Raw genomic sequence first — 21,759 nt, forward strand, 5'->3', positions numbered from 1 at the left:
GCTACTATTTACTTTACTACTTTTTTTGGTACTACTTGCTTTTTGACAGACGGCAACACTTTTTCATTGTTTTTCCGGGTGGCAGAGTTGATGACATCCCTGGAATGACAGCTGCTGTTGACGTTGACATGAAGTTTGTTGATCGTGAATTTTCTTTTGACGAGTTGACTTGAGTATTCAAAAGATTTGATTTATTTTTGTTTTTATACTCATCAAAATGTAATTCTCCAAATATCTCTCTTTTCTCTTAGTACATCCATCCCATCTCGATTATCACAATAAAGTTTTCCATCATGTGCGCAGTTTATGGTTTTATAGTTTATTTGCAGTTTGAGGCCACGGACCAGAGGATTAGCCGATGGGTGTTTTTTCTTGATAGCATGTCTTACTTGCAACAGGATTTGACGTTTTTTCTGGTAATCTCGTGTGTGGTCGGGATTTATGTAAACACCGGAACCCTTCAATCTGCCAGAATTTTTGAAGATTTGTGAGGTTATTTTGTTGTTTCCTGTTCTCACAAGCAACCGAGTTTGACTTCCTCTTAAGGGGAGCTCTGTGACGTCTTCGAAGGTTATGTCTTGGCGGTCTAAAATTTGATTCGAGCATCGATTAATTGTTTCTGTTGTGTTCTCTTTCAAATTATTTGGTATAGAAAAAATGATGTGATTGGATTTGTATTGCTTTTCCATGTAATCCATTTTTCTTTCCAAAATGATGTTTTTTTCTCTGACAGCCAACATTTCATTAGAAAGAAGTTCATTTTGAGTTTGTAAACTTTGTATCTGCTGAAACATACTATCAAAGTCCTTCTCTTTTGGGAGATCAGATAGTTTTTTTTCAAGCAGAGTAACAAGCAAATTTTCTAGTGAAGGCACAGACATTTCGGCGACCGACATGGTATCACAGTTGCTTTTTTTATTAGCGTTTAATTGTTCCGGTGACATTTCCAAAGGTCTCTTGTTTGCACCTGACATCAGCACTTTTGTGAATTTGGTGTTTAAGCCTTAATTTAACGAATTTTGTGTCTTTTTTTGAGTTGAACGAGAGATCTTATTTAAATTCGTTTGTTAAATGAGATTTTTGAATTGTTCGTTTACTTTAATTTATACAAAAATTAAAAATTAAAATAGCCGCGGGAAAAATTGCCTTGCGACCTTTTTTAAGAAAGCCAATGTGGCACTCTTTTTATTCAAAAAAGCCATTGGTGGCAAATGGGGCTTTTCTCCTAACATTGCACATTGGCTATACATATCGGTCATAAGACCAATACTTACATACGGGATGGTAGTTTGGTGGACTGCACTGGACAAAGCGATAAACTTAAACAAGCTTATCAAAGTCCAAAGGTCAGCTAGACCTTAGCGGTGCGCTAAGGTCAACCCCTTATGACGCTCTCGACATACTACTAAATCTCACACCCCTAGACATTTTTAGCAAACAAGTAGCAGCAAGTTCAGCTACTCGTTTAAAAGCGACCCTTCAGTGGACCAGTAATCATATTGGCCACACTAAAATTCTAAACAACTTCGGATTCATTCCAGATCGTTTAGACTATACCACACCTCAATTGGTGTTCGATAATAATTTCCAGAACTCTATTCCCTCCAGAACTGAATGGGAGGACCTTAGCACTCTGGACAATGACTCTTTACACTTCTATTCTGACGGTTCAAAAACCAACGAAGGTGTAGGAAGTGGTATATACTCGGAAAAACTGAATCTCAGTCTTTTCTTCCGCCTACCAGACCAATGTTGCGTGTTCCAAGCAAACATTCTGGCGATTAAGGAGGTTCTCTCTTGGCTCAGAGAAAACGTAATATCCAACACGGATATTCGGATCTTCTCGGACAGCCAAGCAGCTATAAAATCTCTTGCCTCTATCACTACAAATTCAGTCACGGTCCTCGACTGTCAAACATCTCTAAGGGAGATGTCTGAGCAGTTTAACATTCACCTCGTATGGGTGCCGGGACATAGTGACATTCCAGGCAATTGCAGGGCAGACGAACTTGCCAAACAAGGAATGATCACTCCTCTACAACCAGAAAGGAACAATATAGGTACACCTATCGCTATATGCTAAAGCAGGACGCTTTAAAGAAAACCAACCTCAGATGGACTCAGAGTAATACTTGCCTAGCACCTAAACAAATATGGCCTTGTATAGACTTGAAACGTTCAAAGGGTTTTTTTGAATTACAACAGTGCATATTAGCTCCACCATAGGTGTTCTTACAGGACACTGTCTAATAGGTAGACACGCAAAAAGAATGGGCGTGTTCTCTAACGATTTCTGCAGAAGTTGCATGGATGAAGAAGAAGAGGAAACTGTTCAACATCTTCTGTGCACCTGCCCTGCTCTCTCTAGTAGAAGAAAACTCCATCTAGGAGAATTCTTCTATGAATACACTAGCGATCTAGTGAAAACGGACGTTAAAAGTCTATCTTCATTCATAAGAAGCTCCGAGTGGTTTGGCTAGTGAGTTCCAACTTGATAGTCTTTTGTGGTATCACAATGGATCCATAAGGGTCTAAGTGTGTCGGGTAACTTGCCTGACAACCACTGCTACCTAACCTAACCTAGGCTAAATATTTAGGTATATTTGACTTGAATTTTGAAGATCATTTTTGATTAGAAGTTCAAAATTTTGAATTTCTTATCAAATGTCCGTTCCGTCGATGTTTTCAACTGACAGCTCGATAAAATACACACGTTCTTATGGGAAGCGACCCATAAGCGACGGATCGGAAGGAGACGGACGGATTCGACGGAAGGAGTAGCCCAACTTTCTACTTTTGCATCCGTCGTATCCTTTGACATTGGTTGTCAACAACAGATCAGTTCGATTTTCTGTTTCTGAGTGCACACCGGGGAATTTCAGAACCAAAAACTGAGTTCTTTTCTTCTCCGATTTTATGAATTGTGAACTTTAATTGTATATTTGTTAAGAAAATGTAATAAAAGTAACAGTTAATGATATATCTAATAAATTATATCAATTAAATACTCAATTTCTGTTGTAGAGTTCAATTTTACTATGCCAAAGTCATACCTACAACTCATGATTTGTTATAAAAAATTGTTTTTAACTGAAGAGCAAGTACCTTGAAGAAATCTAGTCGTGCATTTTATTTTATTAAAAAAAATAATAGTTAAAAATTTCTTGCATCAGAACTTCCTTAGTACACATTCAGCGATAAAATATCGAACAAACCTTGGAATTTGAAGTGAGATGTCAAAAAGCAATCCGTCATACGACGTATTCTATGCGTCAAGGGCCCGACCCATAGAATCCGTTGCGTCAATCAATCCGTTGAAGTTGACAGATGGGACGGAAATTTATTTAATAAATTTTGTTTAATGATTTAATTTTAGTAAAGTTAATAGAAAATTTAAGTTTCTACATTATGTTTTCAAAACATATACTTATTCAAGTTCATTAACTATTAATTTAATAAGTTATCTCATCATTTAGAAATTAATGGATTAATTAAATAATATATAAAATATAAAACTGTTAATAATTGTCCAATTAATACATAAGGTGCTTCTACTTCGTGACCTTTTGACCTCTATAACTTCTAACGCGGACGCGATATCAATGTCGATTTTTCATATCTTCATAACAACGCCGTAACGAAGGTCTATACCAAAATCGAGCCCAGTAGAAATTTTTCCGAAGATTGGGGTAAAAAATGCCTAAAATTACTGGGCTATAAAATGTCTAGCTCACTTTAATATTAAACTAAATTCTACATATTTGAAGATATTAATAACCAATTTAAAAGTCAGTTTAAAGGCTAACGCTCTGTTAAATTTTATAGTTGAGTTTCCCAACTGTAAAATTTAACCGAGTTTTAGAATTTAAACTGATTATAAAATTGATGCTTTTGTTCAATTAAATATATTTCTTGTGAAAAATAATGTCAAATATGATTTCTACAACTTTCTCTTATAACGATTCACATGACTATGAGTATGACCCACCACTGACTTTACAGTTTGATAAAGCAAACTGATGCAATTAAGTCTTACAACAAAATTGATTAAATATTCACATAATTTTTCTTTTTTTTTATTTTTAAGGCAAAAATAGTGAAAAAAGATGAAAATCAAGTTACCTACAGGACAATCGAACCACCACGTGAAGTACATGTTAAAATGTTACAAGCTAATATTAGCACACTTGAAAACATGTTTAATTATGTCGCAAAAACTCATACGACTAAGCGGTGCCTCGGCACCCGACAAATTCTAAGTGAAGAGGATGAAGTGCAACCTAATGGCCGGGTATTCAAAAAGTACAATATGGGCGATTACAAATGGAAGAACTTCATTGAAGTTGAACGTTTAGCAGCATCATTTGGCCGTGGTCTACGTGAACATGGACAAATACCTGGCACAAATATTGTTATATTTGCTGAAACAAGAGCCGAGTGGATGATTGCCGCACATGGGTGCTTTAAACAGAATATGAGAATTGTTACCGTTTACGCTACTCTTGGAGATGAAGGGGTTGCCCATTGTAATTTAGCACCTGTTCTTGGGTATACCGATTATTTAATTCATAATTTTTTAAGGTATAAATGAAACTGAAGTCACTGCGGTAATTACAACTCATGATCTGCTTCCAAAATTCAAATCCCTTTTGGATAAAACACCAAACATTAAAACTATTATTTACATGGACGATCAGTTGTGTAAAACAGAAACAAGTGGGTTTAAAGATGAAGTAGAACTTATTCCTTTCTCCCAAGTCATTCGCAGCGGAGCTACTAGTAAATTCGGTAGGTCAGACTGAAGGTTATAGACGATTGAGTAATAGAATTATAAAAAGATATCTTTTTCTTTTTTCAGAGGGAGTACCACCAAGTGCAACTGATATTGCAATTATAATGTATACTTCTGGATCAACTGGCACACCGAAGGGTGTATTACTTTCGCATAACAATCTTATTGCGACAATGAAGGGATTTTGTGATGTTGTACCCATATATCCAGACGATGTTCTTTTAGGGTAAGCTACTTACTTACTTATTAGGTGAAACTCCTATTTGAATATGTAAGTTTGTTGCCATCTATCAGACAAACTTAATCAACATAATGATTACTTTGCCTTTTTAGTACCAAAACACTTACGATATTCATATCTAATACTTATTTACTTACTTTTCAAATATTGATATTTTGTTATTTTAAATTATGTTTCAATTGTTGTTTAATTATTATTTAATAAGTTATGTCACAGATCCCAAAGCCGACATACATAATTAATTAGTCGGCGTAAAGCAAAATTGTGCTAAGTCCTTAAGAAATCCTATGTTCTTAGAACAATTTTGCTTTACGCCGACGAATTGTTGATTTAGTTAATTGAATAATGTTTAAATTTCTTAATTTGTTTTATTTAATTGTTATTAAGTATCTAGTTCCTTACTACATCAACTTGTGTCTCAATCCAAATCAATCCCCTCTGCTTTTTTTTATCTTCTGTTATCTTCCCATTATTTAAAAAAGTTGACCCGTCTGTCGCAAATAATTATAGAGGGATATCGTTTTTGAACGCGGGAATGAAGATATTTATAATAATGCTCTTTTCCAGGTTATCAGAATGGGTTGCTGACAAGAAAAAGCTTAGTGAGCTTCAGTTCACTTACTTAGTTCAATTTAGTTCGCGAATAGCGATAAAGATTTGTTTCAACAAACTAAACAGCAACAGCTTGCGCTCAGCTTACATTATCATTTTTTTTTTATATATTTTTTGGGTGAAAGGAAGTCCCATCTGTATAGAGAATTTTTCCTTGTCTTTAAGACGACAGCGCCCTTTAACCCGACAGACGTTTAAAGAAGGTGTGCAGAAACCAAAGTGCATATGAAATTGCATCCAGTTCTTTGTTGAGCGAAATCAGTTCTTCTGTTCTACCTCAAGATTTAGATGTAAAACAAAAGGTCGCTTGTGCCAGTATCAGCGTTTCTTCTTCAAGCACCACTTTTTATTATTTCTGAGCAAGATAAAAAAAGTATCATCTTGGTCCTTGCATTACTATGATTTCGATATAATGAAAGCAAAACGTAATTCTTCTAGACTTTCGTCAGGAACCAGAAAGCTCGACAAGTATGTGAACGAAATTAAGATTTTTTATAGAAAATAAAATATGTACATATCTGTTATTCTAAGGTTGTATTATTTGTTTTATTATGTAGAATGCGTCAATTTTCCATAAATTTGTATACAGTTTGTACAAACTAATTTTGTTTTTTTTTAATTCTAACAAAATCGGAGTGATTAAAATAAATTGAACTAAAATGAACTAGTTCAGAACTAGTTCAGTAGCGTGATTTGAACTAAAATGATCGATCACTTAAATGTGCCCAACTCTACCTTGGAGTGACTATAACAAGTGATCTTTGTATGAAAAAACACCTCAAAGCTTAACTTCAGGAAGGCAAAGCTGCACTATGCATATCTTGGAAAAATTGCGTCGCTAACAAAGCTATCAATCACTCAACCAAATACAATACTCTTTCAAGCAGTGGCCAAATCGATTATACTTTACTCAGCGCAAGTTTTCTCACTGCCGCCAACGACTCCAAACTACATGCTTCATATTGAAACAGGGCTACCTCCGCTGTTTATTGATACTCTTAAAACCCATTTCGACTTTGTGCTCAAAGTACTAAAAATGAGCTCTTCAATGCTGATCTTTAGAGTTTTAAACTATCTGATCGCAAACAAACTGAACTTTGTTGGAGCTTGGTTTCAAATTTCGAGTTCCGTAAATGAAACACTGGTACTCAATTTACATGATCATTCAGCATTAAAACAATCTCTTTATCAGTTGGTGACCAAATTGGATGAATAATCTCACACTCATGCGCGTAGGAAGGGGGATCCTGGGTGGACCAGTCCCACCCTAGAAAATCAATGGCTCGCCCTAGAAAAATCGACAGTTCTACGGAGCTTTTAGTCTGGTATTAGCTCCCACTAACATTTTTTTTTATAATATCGCTTGCTGAGAATTATAGGGCTGTATGTATGTTTAATAATTCAATTAATTTTTTAATTAAAATTAATTTTTTAATTAAATTTAATTTTTTAATTAAATTTAATTTTTAGACGTCAAATATCTTTTAAACGGTTAGATACACGAAAATGGTGTCCAAGGCCTTTTTTGTAGAGCGTTCAATTTCCTACAAGAATATGTTAAGAAACCTAAAGAGTCGATTTATAAAAACATGATTTTTTTTAGTAGAAGAATAATGTAAAAATGGAAAATTGGGAAGCGAAGGACCTTCCCATTAATACAAAGATCTCATATTTGGTGAGTATATTCTAGAGATGTCTCGCAATTTATCGGAGTACAAATTCAACTATTAACTAGCCTTGTGTTTATGTACATATATTTTTCTTAGCCAGCGATATGTATAAATACCCCGTTTATATGAGCAAACTAAAAGGTCGGATTTAATAATTAGCTTTTTCAATTTAAAATTTTTGCACAGCCTTAGCCGAGAATACATTTTTCACACTTTTGAGGTGAAAAGATAATTTCAGTTGTCAAAAATTTATCCTTCTCTGGGGGTCGGTTAAATAAATTTTTTGCAGAATTTTTTGTGTATTTTTTTCAATAACTAATCAAAAACTGAAAATTGAGAAAGCAGTGCAACATTATGAGTGCGGATTAAGAAAAATTTATATTTTCAATATATTTCATTTTATTGATGATGAAAAAAATTTTTAGTTACCCATTAATGGCAACACAAAAATAAAATTCACATGACAACGCGTGTTGGAAGTTTGTAAATTGTTAATATTTATACATTTTTTTTTAACCCTTTCGGACCCAACGTTATTCTCATGTAACATATTTTTAAAAATTCGTTAAAAATATTCCAGCAAATAATTTTTTAGTCGAAAAAGTGGAGAAGATTAAAATCTTGTTTTCCTTTGGCTTTTTTGGTCGCAATGCTTGTAGCAATGAAACAATTATGTAAGTAAACATTAGCCTTTCTCGACGTTTCGACAGGGGTTGCTGTCTTCTTCAGGGGAACTTTATTTTATCAAAAAAACAACTTAAAACAATATTGCAAACTTAAGTTACATAAAAATATAACAAAAATTGTAAATAATCTACATTAAAAGCAAAAATTAAAAAAAAAAAATAAAAAAGAGAAAAATAAACTTCAAAATGAAGTTTAGTCTTTGATTATTACAAAAAAAAAAAAACATTTTGACATTTACTAAGAGACAAGAGAACAATAGGTCTGTTCCAGACTTTTTGTGCACTAAATTAGGCAGTCTGTCAAATTAATGAGAGTTGGGAGAGAATTGTCTCAGTAGGAAATAAAACTACAAAAAACTGCCAAAAAGTCTGGAACAAGTTAAACACCATTATACAACACAATTTCATATTTTATGCCTAATTCGATAAACATTAACACTTTTTTATGCAAAAAACACGTAAACACGATTCAATTTAAAAATCACTACAATTTGATTTGTTTTCTTCTTTATTTATTTGTTTGACATACGTAAACTTTTCATTTGACAGAACTCATATTTCTGCCGGAAGAAATTCTTTGGGCTAAATTTGTCAGGGTGGGGAAATTTTTTACTCTCTCGTGAGCGCTCTCTTCTACACAATTTTTGAAGTTGGGAACAGTCTCTGACCAAAAATAACCAAATATTACTAAATTCGGCAGTTGCAAACTGAGTGTGGAACGGACCTAATATACGGATGATATGTTTTGTATGTCGAGCTTTGGATTCATGTTGTTTTTGTTGTTAATGATGTGCAGTGTTTCCAGTGTGTATCGCTTACTTTGGAGAACTTTGACATCGTCGAAGTCTAGAGTATGGCCACATTCAATTGCATGGCTGGCTAATGCAGTTTTTCCAGTGTTGTTGGATTTGATGTCAGACTTATGGTTGGACATGCGTTGGCGGAGAAATTGTTTTGTTGTGCCAATGTAGCACAAATTACATGGTTCATTAGGTTTTCCTTTGCAGTTAATCTTGTAGATCACATCTGTTGCTTTTTCTATTTCCGGTTTGTTTAGTGAAGAGATGGCTGAGTGTCATGTTGGGCTTATACGCCATGAGTACATTTTGGGTTTTGTTGACGCCAGTTTTTTTTTAATTCTCCGTTAAGCCAGGATCGTCCAGTCGGACGATCATCTTTTATTGTTTTAGAAATTTTGTTTTTATATTTGAAGAGAAGCCTGTGTATTAGGGTAGAAGGAAACCCGTTGTCTCTCATCATTTTAATAATTTTTTCGTCGTTTGTTCTGTGGAAACTAGTGTCACTTAGCGTGAAAATCTTACTTATTAAATTGGAAGCTGTATTTAAGATTATGTGTTTCGAAAATTGATTAATCTTCCTGATGCCGTGTCTTTTTGGTGCCAATTGAACATAAGAAAATCGTTATTCCTCCGAATTTTTACATCAAGAAACGCTATTTCACAATTTTTCTCCATTTCGATGGTGAATTGTATCTTAGGATGAAAACCGTTAAGGGTTCTTAGAACGTTATCAATTTTATCTTTATTTATTATAGCAAAGACGACGAAGCTAGAATTTTTTCAATGGGTGAAGGTCCAACAAACCGTTTTTTGCCCGTAACTCCAGATTTTGGGGGTGTTAGGGGATTTTCAAATACCGTTTCGTATTCAGTGCGACTAGCTCTACAAAACCTGATAGGTCTCCGCCCGCGTATATTTTGAAACCACATTGTTGTAACACCGTGTAGTTATAGCTAATTGTGTAGGAATGTTGGTAAAAAGTGAAACAACATCGTATGAAACTAAAACATCATTATTTTGAAATTTCACAAGTTTCGCTTTATCAATCAATTCAATTGAATTTTTTACAGAGTAGCTTGATGTTGGTGTCGCGCACTGTAAAATTCTTCCTACATATTTGGAAAGTTCATAGCATGGCACTTTCATAGACGATGTGATGGGGCCTAAAGGGAGATTAGGCTTGTGTATTTTCGGCAAGCCGTAGTATCATTTTATTTTTTTCCCGATCGTCTATGAAATTGTTGTTGTTTAGCCACTTGACTAATTCATTATTTTTGGTTTGTAGAGTTGTTGTTGGATTGGTTCTAACTCGCCTATAGGTGTTGCGGTCGGATAGTAGATCACACATTTTGATATTATATTGATCTCGTTCCATCGCCACTGTGACGTTGCCCTTGTCCGCTGGTATAATTATGATGTTCTTATCAGGCCGCCTCCACAGGAGATAATTTTTGTCATGTTGACGTGTCTTAACAAGAAATGTCTTGTGGAGGCTCGCCATTTCTTGTTATGATTCAATGTTAGACAACCGTGTCTTCGATTTTGTCGGAACACGATTGTCAAATGTCGTTTTCTATTGACGAATCTCAGAATGAGATTTGTGAATTTGACAGCTGAAAGGGGGGGTGAAGAGGGGAAATAGTGGACAAATCTCAGATTTCATGATCTATTTGCGTCCTGAGATTCAAAAAAATGACAAAAAAATGAATCTGAGATTCAAGAATCTGATTCTGGATTTTTATCAAGATTCACGCATACAAACACACGCACTTTCACACACACTCCTCTGTTTGACATTCGTCTGAACATTTGTTGTTGTTTTATTTTTTTTATACGCACAGATTTCGCACACAATTACAAAACTAGATTTCATATTCTATTTGCACTGGAAAATCTGAGAATTTTACACAAAAATCTCAAAAGTCAATAGAAAACGACATAACATCGAATTTGACAGATGTGTTTTTTTTTTTTCTTTTGGAACTGCAGTTTGTTCATTATTTTTTGTCCTCTCATGAAGAAGATTGTCTCCGTAGTAGCGGACGACAAAATATATTTGTTTGTTTTGCGAATTTTTGCATGTTTTATGTTGAAATGAATTAGATTTCATGAAATGGTGTATACTTTTTGAATTTATTCAATAATTTTGAATTTATTTAACAGGTATTATAATTGATTTTTATAAAAATAAATTGTTTATTTTTTGGAATGCAAATAAAAAACAGACGAAGCAATGGGTACATGTACAAATTGAAAAAAATTTAAAAAAAGAAGTATTCATACAAAATTGACCATATAAAATAAATTTTATCCGCAAAAAATCATACATCATCCTCTGGCGAACGAAGCATATGAAATGAATTGTCCGAACAAAATTTGCCCAGCCAAGAAAAAAAAAATTGTTATGTTGTAGATGTTAGACATTGAGTTAGAGAAAAATATCTCCTGTGGAGGCGGGGTATATATACATATATATGCTGCTTGAGAAATTGAGTTGCTTGCTTGTGTACATTACACCCCGCCTCCACAGGAGATATTTTTCTCTAACTCAATGTCTAACATCTACAACATAACAATTTTTTTTTTCTTGGCTGGGCAAATTTTGTTCGGACAATTCATTTCATATGCTTCGTTCGCCAGAGGATGATGTATGATTTTTTGCGGATAAAATTTATTTTATATGGTCAATTTTGTATGAATACTTCTTTTTTTAAATTTGTTTCAATTTGTACATGTACCCATTGCTTCGTCTGTTTTTTATTTGCATTCCAAAAAATAAACAATTTATTTTTATAAAAATCAATAATTATAATACCTGTTAAATAAATTCCAAATTATTAAATAAATTCAAAAAGTATACACCATTTCATGAAATCTAATTCATTTCAACATAAAACATGCAAAAATTCGCAAAACAAACAAATATATTTTGTCGTCCGCTACTACGGAGACAATCTTCTTCATGAGAGGACAAAAAATAAGGAACAAACTGCAGTTCCAAAAGAAAAAAAAAACACATCTGTCAAATTCGATGTTAGACAATCGTGTTCCGACAAAATCGAAGACACGGTTGTCTAACATTGAATCATAACAAGAAATGGCGAGCCTCCACAAGACATTTCTTGTTAAGACACGTCAACATGACAAAAATTATCTCCTGTGGAGGCGGCCTGTTAAGCACATATTTGGCAAATTGATCGTTGGCGATGGAAGGAGTGCAACATATTACCATACTGTGCTCTAATCATTTCTTGTTCCCTCTCGTCTTGGACATTACGAATAATTTCTTCGCCATCGGCTATTAGTTGAAAGAGTGGGAAGTTGTTTTTATCAATCGGCAGAGCAAATTTTTTTCCTAATGACAACAACCATTTGATTTCAAGAGGAAATATAAAGACACTTACAACAAAAAAGAAAAACTTAACAATCATAAAATAGACCAACTCATATCATCACTGTGGAAATCTTTTAATATTGAAATGCACGAAAAATGGTTTGATAATAGAACAAATATTATGACATTTTTTTATGACAAGTATTTAATTTTGACAAAACATATCATACGTACATATATTTTTCTCTTGTCTCTTATGTCGTTTTCTTTCACTCTATTAAGTAGTACTCTAAATTTTTACTCCTTTTCCTGGAGTGAAAGAACATAATGAGAGTAATTTTTTTTTATGTAATTGTGTGTGTGACAAGGCAAAAATGGATAATTTCCTTGAAAAAAATAGTGATAACAGGCCTAGGGAAAACATCTTATGAATTGAAAAGAAAAATTAATATTAATAACATGAAGCATAATACATGAAGACGGAAGGCGCAGAAATCATCTTATTATTTTTTTGAAGACGCAAATTTGACAGTTATTTTCTTTGGTTTTATTTTGTTCTTGTTTTCGTATAACGATTTCTACAGGAAGACGTAGACGCACGAGATGCACATAAGAACAAGAGAGAGAGAAAGATCGATTTCTAATTTGCTCTTATGTGCATATTGTGCGTCTACGCCTTCGTGTAGAAGCAGACTATGTATTTTAATTCCAAAAAAACACCAAAATATACAAAAAAAACAACTCCCGTGCGGGGTCTATGTGCAACGAAAACTTTTTGAATAAATTAAAAACGTTATTATACACGCAAATAATACACAACCGACGAAGCAGTTTCCGCAACCGGCGAAATAAAATAAAGCAGAACAGCAAAAAAAAAAGAACAAGATCAAAGAGAAAAGTCAAAAAGAGTCACAAAATTTTTTACCAGAAACTCACGGTAGAAAAACTTCCTTCCCTTATTTTCGAACGTTATTTCTCCTTTGCTCTTATGTGCGTCTCGCGCTTTGCGTCTTCGTGTTGAAGCGGACTTAGTTTTACTTTTGGTATATTTTTCATTATGCTTCTGATCGGTTTTTTCAGCCTAATTGACACACACCCTTAGTTTGATTTTATAATTGTAAAATAAAAATATCCCATCAACGCAAAAAAAAAGGGATTTTTTTATTACATGGCACAGGATTTTATTTTCTATTGATGAAGAACACTGGCGGAATATTTTTTTTATTCGGTTTTCAATTTCATTTTGGAAAAAGTGAAGAATTAACGAAAAAATGGAAGAAATACATCTGGCGGAATATAATACAGTAGAAAATACACATAATGGTTGATTTCTGTTAATAACAAAAGAGTTTGAAAGAAAAACTTTTCGCATTTTTCAATTTTCAAACAAAATTTCAAAATGTCAAACTTCCAAGTGTGTGCAAGTGCGTACAAAACCTTCAAAAGTGCAAACATAAGTACTAAAAGGGTAGTCTCATTGGAGTGAAAGAAAACGACATTAGTAAATGTCAAAATGTTTTTTTTTTGGAATAATCAATAATCTGTGCGTATAAAACAAATAAAACAACAACAAATGTTCAGACAAATGTCAAACAGAAGAGTGTGTGTGAAAGTGCGTGTGTTTGTATGCGTGAATCTTGATAAAAATCCAGAATCAGATTCTTGAATCTCATGTCGAATTCCTTTCAATTTTTTGAATCGCCTCAAAAAAATCGAATTTTTGGTGTTAAAAAGGAACATGAAAACAGACCGAATTCTTTTTGCGATTATATGTGTGTTATTTGACAACAATTTTTACACGAACGTCAAGCTGAAATCAAAACAATTTCTGCAAAATAAAACAGAGTTCCCTTTGTTCAAGAATTTTGTTTATTTTCTTCGGTAATTTAAATTTAATTTAATCAAAATCAATAGGAAATTGGAGATATTATTAAGATCTGAGTGAAGATGAAGTAGATGGTTAATTATTTTGACCGTATGCTGTGGTTTTACATATAAAAAATTTCCTGAAGACAATCACGGGAAGAAAAGTCACAGTAATTGGACTTTTTCACAAGAAGTATGCCAGGAAAAAATACATTTTGATCGCACATTGTTTTTTTTTTATTTATTTCATATTTTTCCGCAAAAAAAAATACGATAAACGATTAGAATTTACACTTTATTTGAAGTTGGTGTTCTCAAATAAACAAACAACACGAAGCAATCTTTCAGCTTGACGTTTGAGAAATGTCAAATGTTACAAGTGTGTGTGCAAATCCGTGTAAATCTCTCAAAAAAGAGGGATTAAAAAAAATTCGAATTCTGCTTCGTTTGAGGCGATTTTTTTTTCTATGGAACATGATTTTCAGAGAAAATTCGCTTCAAGATCGCCGAAAATTCGATTTTTGCATTGAAAGGAATTCGTCATCAGATTCATTTTTTTGTCATTTTTTTGAATCTCAGGACGCAAATAGATCATGAAATCTGAGATTTGTCCACTATTTCCCCTCTTCACCCCCCCCCCCCTTTCAGCTGTCAAATTCACAAATCTCATTCTGAGATTCGTCAATAGAAAACGACATTAACTTCATTTTGAAGTGTATTTTTTCCTTTTTTTTTTCTTTTTTTTTTTAATTTTTGCTTTTAATGTAGGTTATTTACAATTTTTGTTATATTTTTATGTAACGTAATTTTGCAATATTGTTTTAAGTTGTTACACAATTGTTAATAAATTATTTGTTTTTATTTTGATAAAATAAAGTTCCCCTGAAGAAGACAGCAACCCCTGTCGAAACGTCGAGAAAAGCTAATGTTCACTTCATTTCTACAAACATTGGGAACAAAAAAGCCAAAGGAAAACAAGATTTTAATCTTCTCCACTTTTTCGATTATTAACTCTTAATTGGCCAATAAATCATCTTTAATAATTTTTTAGGTTTCAATGGCTTAATTGAAAGATAAAGTCGAATGTTATACTTTTATTTTTTACCGAAAAAGGGACTGAAATTCACATTTTTTTTATATGGTCATAATTTTGCAAAAAAAAAAGATATCATAAATGTTAATCCAGAAAGTTTTTGTTTTTTGGCTTAGAAGAAGTAGCATACATTATTGTTCCATAAAAAGTTATTTTCTCAGTTGTGCGACTTTTTTTGGTGGTCATAGGCAGGTTTTTGGAAAATAACTTTTTGCTATTCATATTTCTTAGTTGTGATGTTTTGATACGATGAAACTGAAAAAAACATTTTTTAATATTGATTTACATAGCTTGGGTTCGAAAGGGTTAACATCATTTAACATCAAAAAATATAAAAATGTATCGAAATTCACACAGCTAAATTAAGCCAAAGATAATTTTTTATTCACCAGACATTTAAATGTCAAAAATGTATCCTCTGCTAAATATTTAACATACGGCTTTAGAGTCACATAGTCACCCTCATACAACAACTTTTATTTACAAATTTTTATTTTTATATGTACCTACACTTCTGGCTTAAGTTTCAAGAGCACCTAAAATAAGGTCAGTTTTTAAAGCCAATCGGCAATCGCTGTCATAAATTGTGACTGAATTCAACATTTGTGTCGCTCAAAATAAAAGTGATGTAACTCCATCCAATTGCATTTCGATATAACAAGCTTTTAAAAGACGGAATACCATATTACACTACACAATATAAAAACAAAAACCAGTAACTATCAAAAATATATTGCGTATTTGGAGTTGGTTCCTTTTTATATTGAAAGAAATTAACAAAATACGATTTGAGCAAAAAACACATTTTTTCAAAAAAAAAAAAAAAAAAAAAGAGTTACACCATTATTATTTTAAACAACACATTTACCGATCGAATATATTATTAAAAATAAACTTTTGGCAAATTTTAAGTTATTAAAAACAACAGAGATTGCCGAATTATTTGCCAATTAAAAGAGCAAAGTAAATAAAATGCACGACTGTGTCATGTACTTGCTGGTAGTTCAAAACTCTTTTACGATAGTTTACAGATTTTAAGGGCTTCATTTATAGAAATTTCAAAAAGTTTTGTTTATGTTGGGGAAGAGCCCACATTTAGGGCAAAGTTTTTTCTGTTATTTGACTTTTTTGAGAAAAACTAAGAATGCAGTTTTACGTCTGCAAAGTTTAATCAAAATCGTTAGAGCCGTTTTCCAGTTATTTGGTATAACTTGAAAAATTTGTATGGGATGTACACTTTCTAATTGAGGTAGAAAAAGAACAAAAAAAACAGCTTTCAGAATTCTATAAAAATCATCTGTAACAAATTTGAAGAAATTTGAAATTTGTTGAAATGGGTACAGATGGACGTACAGACGCACGAACAGAATTCCTAGATCCACTTTTTCAGAATTCTCCACCATCGTAATGTTGGTTTTGGTTAACATCTCAAATTTTTTTCGACAGGAAACCAATACTTGCCTTATATAGACCTAGTAAAAAAAAAATTGCACACTCAGGTCGACGATATCATCTGGCCCACCCTAGATAAAATCTCGAGCTACGCCCATGGGCACAGTTTCTAGGATCATGTCCAAGAAACAAGATGAAATATTTTTGGAAAAAACCAGTTGACATCACAGGAAGTTATTCAAATTTTAAATGGGTCAAAAAGTTGGAAAATTTGTATAAATTTGTTCGTTTGTTATAGAAAGAAAATACAAACAAAAAGCTTTTGATCTATCAGTTTTGGTTTTAAAAATAAGAAATTAAAAAAAAAAAAGATTAATTGTAAACAAATTTTATTCAATTTGAAAAATTAAAACAAAACGCATTGTTCATTCGTTTGACATTTGTCGACTGTGTAGCACGCGCTTTCTAGTGATTAGCTAAACATTTCAGTGAAAAGAAATTGTAGTAAAATGGAGGGTGATAATTTCATCCTCCAAAATCACTAACAAAAGACAAAAAAAACATCATAATCCATCTAAAAGTGTTAATAAAAATAATAACATGAATTATTCTGGGAAAGATGATAACTATTATTTGCCACTACAATCAACATGTGAAGAGCGCATGGATAGTGCAGACTTTGATGATAGTGAACCTGTCAAACCCATTGAAATTATTCCTCCCATTATTGTTCTCAAACAAAAAAGTGAAGTGGTTAGATCGTTAATTGACAATCTAAAAATTGATGACTATCTGCTTAAAAACATTTCATTGGGCCAGAAAATATTGTGCAAAAGTTTTGAATCTTACAATAAAATTGCAAATGAACTTAAATCATAAATCGTGTGAATTTTATACCCACGAAAAGAAAGGTAATAGACCATTTAAAGTTGTCCTATCAGGCTTAGATCTTTACAATGTGGAAACATTAAAAAATGAATTAACAACGCTTGGTATAAAATGCATTGATATTAAACCAATCGCTTTAAGACTGGGTTCCCTTTTTCAGCAAAGTCAAATCTCATGTAAAAGCATTTGTGTGTATTAGTGAATGTGTTTCGCTCTCTCGCCATCGAATTCTCTGGTTTTTTACTCTCCGGATGTTGGTTATGGTTTTCATTCATTGTCTCTTTGTGAGATCGCCATCGCACTCACGCGTGCGGGGTGACATGCAAATGGATGTAGGTATACTACATAGATCTTTATATGGATATGGTGTTTGTGGACGAAAACTGGTTTGAAATTCAATATTTTCATGAAAGATTTCTGGAGTGTATACCTATTTATTTTTGAAATGAAAAAGAAACTTGTTTCCATGTTGCTGTTGTGGATGGCATTTGAGTTTTTTGTGTATCAGAGAAATTTTTTGCATTATAATAATAATTATAGTTGTTCAGCGGAGAAGCAGGTAGAGGATGTGTTATATGGGTGCATTGATATAATATACTTGACAGTATCCTTTGTGTAGTTTGTATAAAAATATGAGTAGATGCGCAGAAGGATTGATTTTCAGGTTCTTGCTCACTTTTGAAAAAGATTATAGAATACAAAGATATCGCATCCCATAGAAGCTATCGAAACCAAAAATTTGAAGTGTCGTATGTGATCAACATGTTGCTAGCTGCAAAATGTTGCGAGAGCGAGGGAATTCCTTAAAAAAATGAAATCTCTTTCGTTTTCTTTCTTCTGTTTTTATTTTTTTATTTTGTTTTGCTTCTTACGGCAACGGTGCCGATGACGATCACTGTGGTAGAGTTTTTTTTTCTTACTTTTTGCCAGTTCGTCTACCCAGATCTTCCCTCTTGTTTTTCCGTTTTTTCCTTTTTTTAGATTATTTTTTTTAAGAGTGGGTGTCCCCGAATGACGAACTCAGACTTCATGTAAATGAGTTTGTATGTATTAGTGACCTTTCTTCGCCATACATCTCTCACGTTCAACGTCATCTCAACTCAGTTCTCTCTCGGTATCTTTATTTGCATTCTCTTTCCCTTTCTAGAGAACCAAAGTCATAAAATTAAAGTCTATTTAGGTAGAAAAAACAAATCAGCATCAAGGAAATAGCAAAAAAAGGGTTGCAAGCCTTGCAAGTGTATATTGCGGTTTTGCTTTGCGCAACCGAATTCACTTGTGTTTTCGTTTTCCGTTGCTTTTACTCTATGTGCAAGAGTCATGGTAGGTATATTTATGAAGAAAAAAATGGTATGATATTCAGTGTTGAATTTTTCTATCTTTCTGCGCATCTATGTACCTACATCACTTGGTATTCTATATAACTTTTGCAAGTATTCGTAGGCGCAGGAATCTGATCGACTTTTTTTTTCTTTGTTATAGTATTCAGTACAAAAGTATCTCCGCTTTTCTGAAGATATTTTAGTTTTTTTCTTTTCAACTGCATCGCTTAAAGTCAAGTTTTTGACTGATGATGGGCATTTGACTTCACAGATGACATCTTCGCCTACTAAGCGAAGTTTTTGACTGGTCATATTTCTCATAAGTTTGTTTTGAAAAATTATACAAATGAGGTAATTGAGAAGCAGAATAGTTGTGCGCGATTTCACAGAAAAAGACAATTTTATCCATAAAGTCAAATTCGAAAATTTAGATTTTTGTATTATAATGCGAATAACATTACAGACTGCCTGTCTTTCCAAATTTAGTTTTCATAGAAAAAAATATATCCATACAGTTGCTCAGAAGAATACCTAACATGCAACATCATAAATTTATGAAAGAGATAAATAAACCAGTTTAAAAAAAAAAAAACAAGAATACAAAAAAAACTCGTTTATCCTATTCCATATACCTACCACGCAACACCAGATACCATACATTGCAAACGTGCGAGAGATCCATTTCCTGTATCCTCTCATTTTCGCGAAAAAAATACAACAATACTTTGCATGCACTTAGCCTGGCGCCAATCCTTTTTTATGGAAAAACCTAACAATATGTAGAATGCAGATACCTAAGTTCATCTTATTATACCACCAAACAACCACTCGACAGAGCGAGTGCGAGAGATCATGTAGAAACAAAATAGAAGATAATAAAGAGAGAGATACAACTAGCGCCAGCGGAGTTTGTTTGAACTACAAATTCCTATACATACGCATTCCATGAATTTCTGAGGAAAAAAATGGAAAGTAGACTCTTTTTCAAAAATTAATTGTAAGAAAACTATTAAAGCAATTCTTATTTTCTAACTTGATATTGATAGAAATAATGAAAAAAAATAAAAAAAATATAACAAAAAATCTAAAAATTCTAGTTTCATAGTACAGTTTATTGTTTTTGGGACTACTTAAAAAGCGATTGGAGGGTTACAAAATAATATTTTCCAACAAAATATAGTTTTACTCCATAGTCAATAAACTAAGCTTTTAAATAAAATAAAAATCAAAATCATACTTTGAAAAACAAAGAAATTAAACCACTTTTTTTTTAAGTTAAGAAAAAATGAGTATTTTTTTGTGGTTTAAGACCTTAAAACTTAATATAAATTTCTTAAACTAATCAATGTGTTAGTATTTGAGTTGAGGTACTTATTTCTTTTTATTACGATGAATTTTATCAATAATTGCAGAAGTTATACATGTTCAAACATTGTAACATAAGGAAAAATAGCTTCAGTTTCGATTAATTTTTTTCTATGAAAAATACATTTTTAGTTTTTCAAAATAGTTTTACTCCGTAGTTTGATTCAACCTCAATCCAAAATAGAAATAAAAAAAATAAAAATTTTAGTCTAACTAAGAAACAAACCAATGTCTTTCAGGTCGTTCTAAAAGAACGAAAATTTTATCATGTTTTGTTCTCTCTTAATTACAAGTGCACAAATTTGGAAATTGTGGGGATGAAGATATTTGGCCTTGTTTATTATCTAAATAATAAAATTTATTTCATTCAATTATCTTTAAAAATGTAAAAGTTATTCACCGATTTGTAAACGATAGCCCGATTTTTACGTGGTCCACTCAGCCTTAATGTGAAGACTAAGAATTTAATATTTTGTAGAATATTTTTTAGCCGGGGGGGGGGTTTCTGCTTTTTATTTTTTTGTTCTCTTTTTTATAGGATGACAACGCACAGGTGCATTGGTTTCAGGTGTGTCTGTGTATGTATCTTTTTTTTCGTTTGCTACGGCAATCGTCCTTGAAATTGTTGTTTTTTTTGTGGTGGAGGATAATTATATAAATTTTTGTTCTTTTTTGATTGCGTCTGGCAAAATCTTTTCTTTTGTAAGGATTTTCTTCATTCCAGTTTTTTTTCCTTTTTTAGAAATTTGTATATTTTTCGCGTTGAAGATTTTGTGGAAATTTTTTTGCCAAGGGTAGGTTTTGTTTTTATTTTTTGAGCTATTTTAGTTCTATTGCACAGATGCATGCAAAAAAATTAAAGGAACAACAAAAAAAAACTGTGATTTTTTAGTGATTTTCGATAGGTTGTACCTATTTCAGTAAAAAATTATCGTATTATGACTAAACAAAAACATGTGAAAGCTATATTCTTCTTGTTTAGGGATTTTAGTACCTACCAAATGTTTTATTTATAAAGGTAAAATAGCTGAATCTGTGTAAAAACCAACATTTTCCAATTTTTTTTGTTTTTATTTTTTTCTAAGAAAGTGGGAAAATTTTTATTTATAAAATGATTTATTACTATTACAGGTAAAATAGGCTTTAAAAAAAAATTTTATACTCATGAAACTTGGCAAAAAGTTTGCTTTTGGGATAAGGGCCAAGGACAAAAAAGAGTCTTTAAAAAAAATTTGGGTGGAAGGGTGTTTTTTCGCGGACAAAAGGAAGGTCAAAAATATCCTGAAAAAAATTTTTTGTCGAATACATATCATCATATTTATTAAATATTTAAAATTAAAATAGATTTACTGTTTATTTTAATAAATTTAATATTTTACTTTTATTTTTAAAAATGTGTCTTGCATTGAATTTTATGGTTTAAATTTATGATAAAAAAGTAGCGGAAAGGTGCGAACAGTCAGACACTTTTTTTTAAATTGTTATGTTTCAGAAAGCTTCTAAGCTATCTTAACCAAACTTTGAAGACATTTTAAGACATATTTTATCATTATATTGCAACGAAAGTTATAATTGAACCATTTATTTTCAAAACATGATACCTAAGTCCATGATTTTAAATTTAGCAGGAGAAGAAAAAAACGTTCTATTTTCTTTTGATATGTGTAGCAAAATTTATAAAAAATATATTCTGTAGAA

General features: G+C 32.2%; 1 protein-coding gene across 4 annotated transcripts in view; it reads left to right on the forward strand.

The window, feature by feature from the left end:
• The window catches only part of LOC129905219 (fatty acid CoA ligase Acsl3), a 383,246-nt gene that overhangs the window by 230,767 nt on the left and 130,720 nt on the right, over positions 1–21,759 (forward strand). For all 4 annotated transcript variants that reach the window (XM_055980646.1, XM_055980647.1, XM_055980645.1 and 1 more), the window contains 3 exons: positions 4,088–4,526; positions 4,582–4,788; positions 4,859–5,018. In XM_055980646.1, the coding sequence (XP_055836621.1) occupies positions 4,088–4,526; positions 4,582–4,788; positions 4,859–5,018 (806 nt within the window). The remainder of the gene's footprint in view (positions 1–4,087; positions 4,527–4,581; positions 4,789–4,858; positions 5,019–21,759) is intronic.

Source organism: Episyrphus balteatus, chromosome 1, assembly GCF_945859705.1.
Source record: "Episyrphus balteatus chromosome 1, idEpiBalt1.1, whole genome shotgun sequence".
NCBI classification, from domain to species: domain Eukaryota; kingdom Metazoa; phylum Arthropoda; class Insecta; order Diptera; family Syrphidae; genus Episyrphus; species Episyrphus balteatus.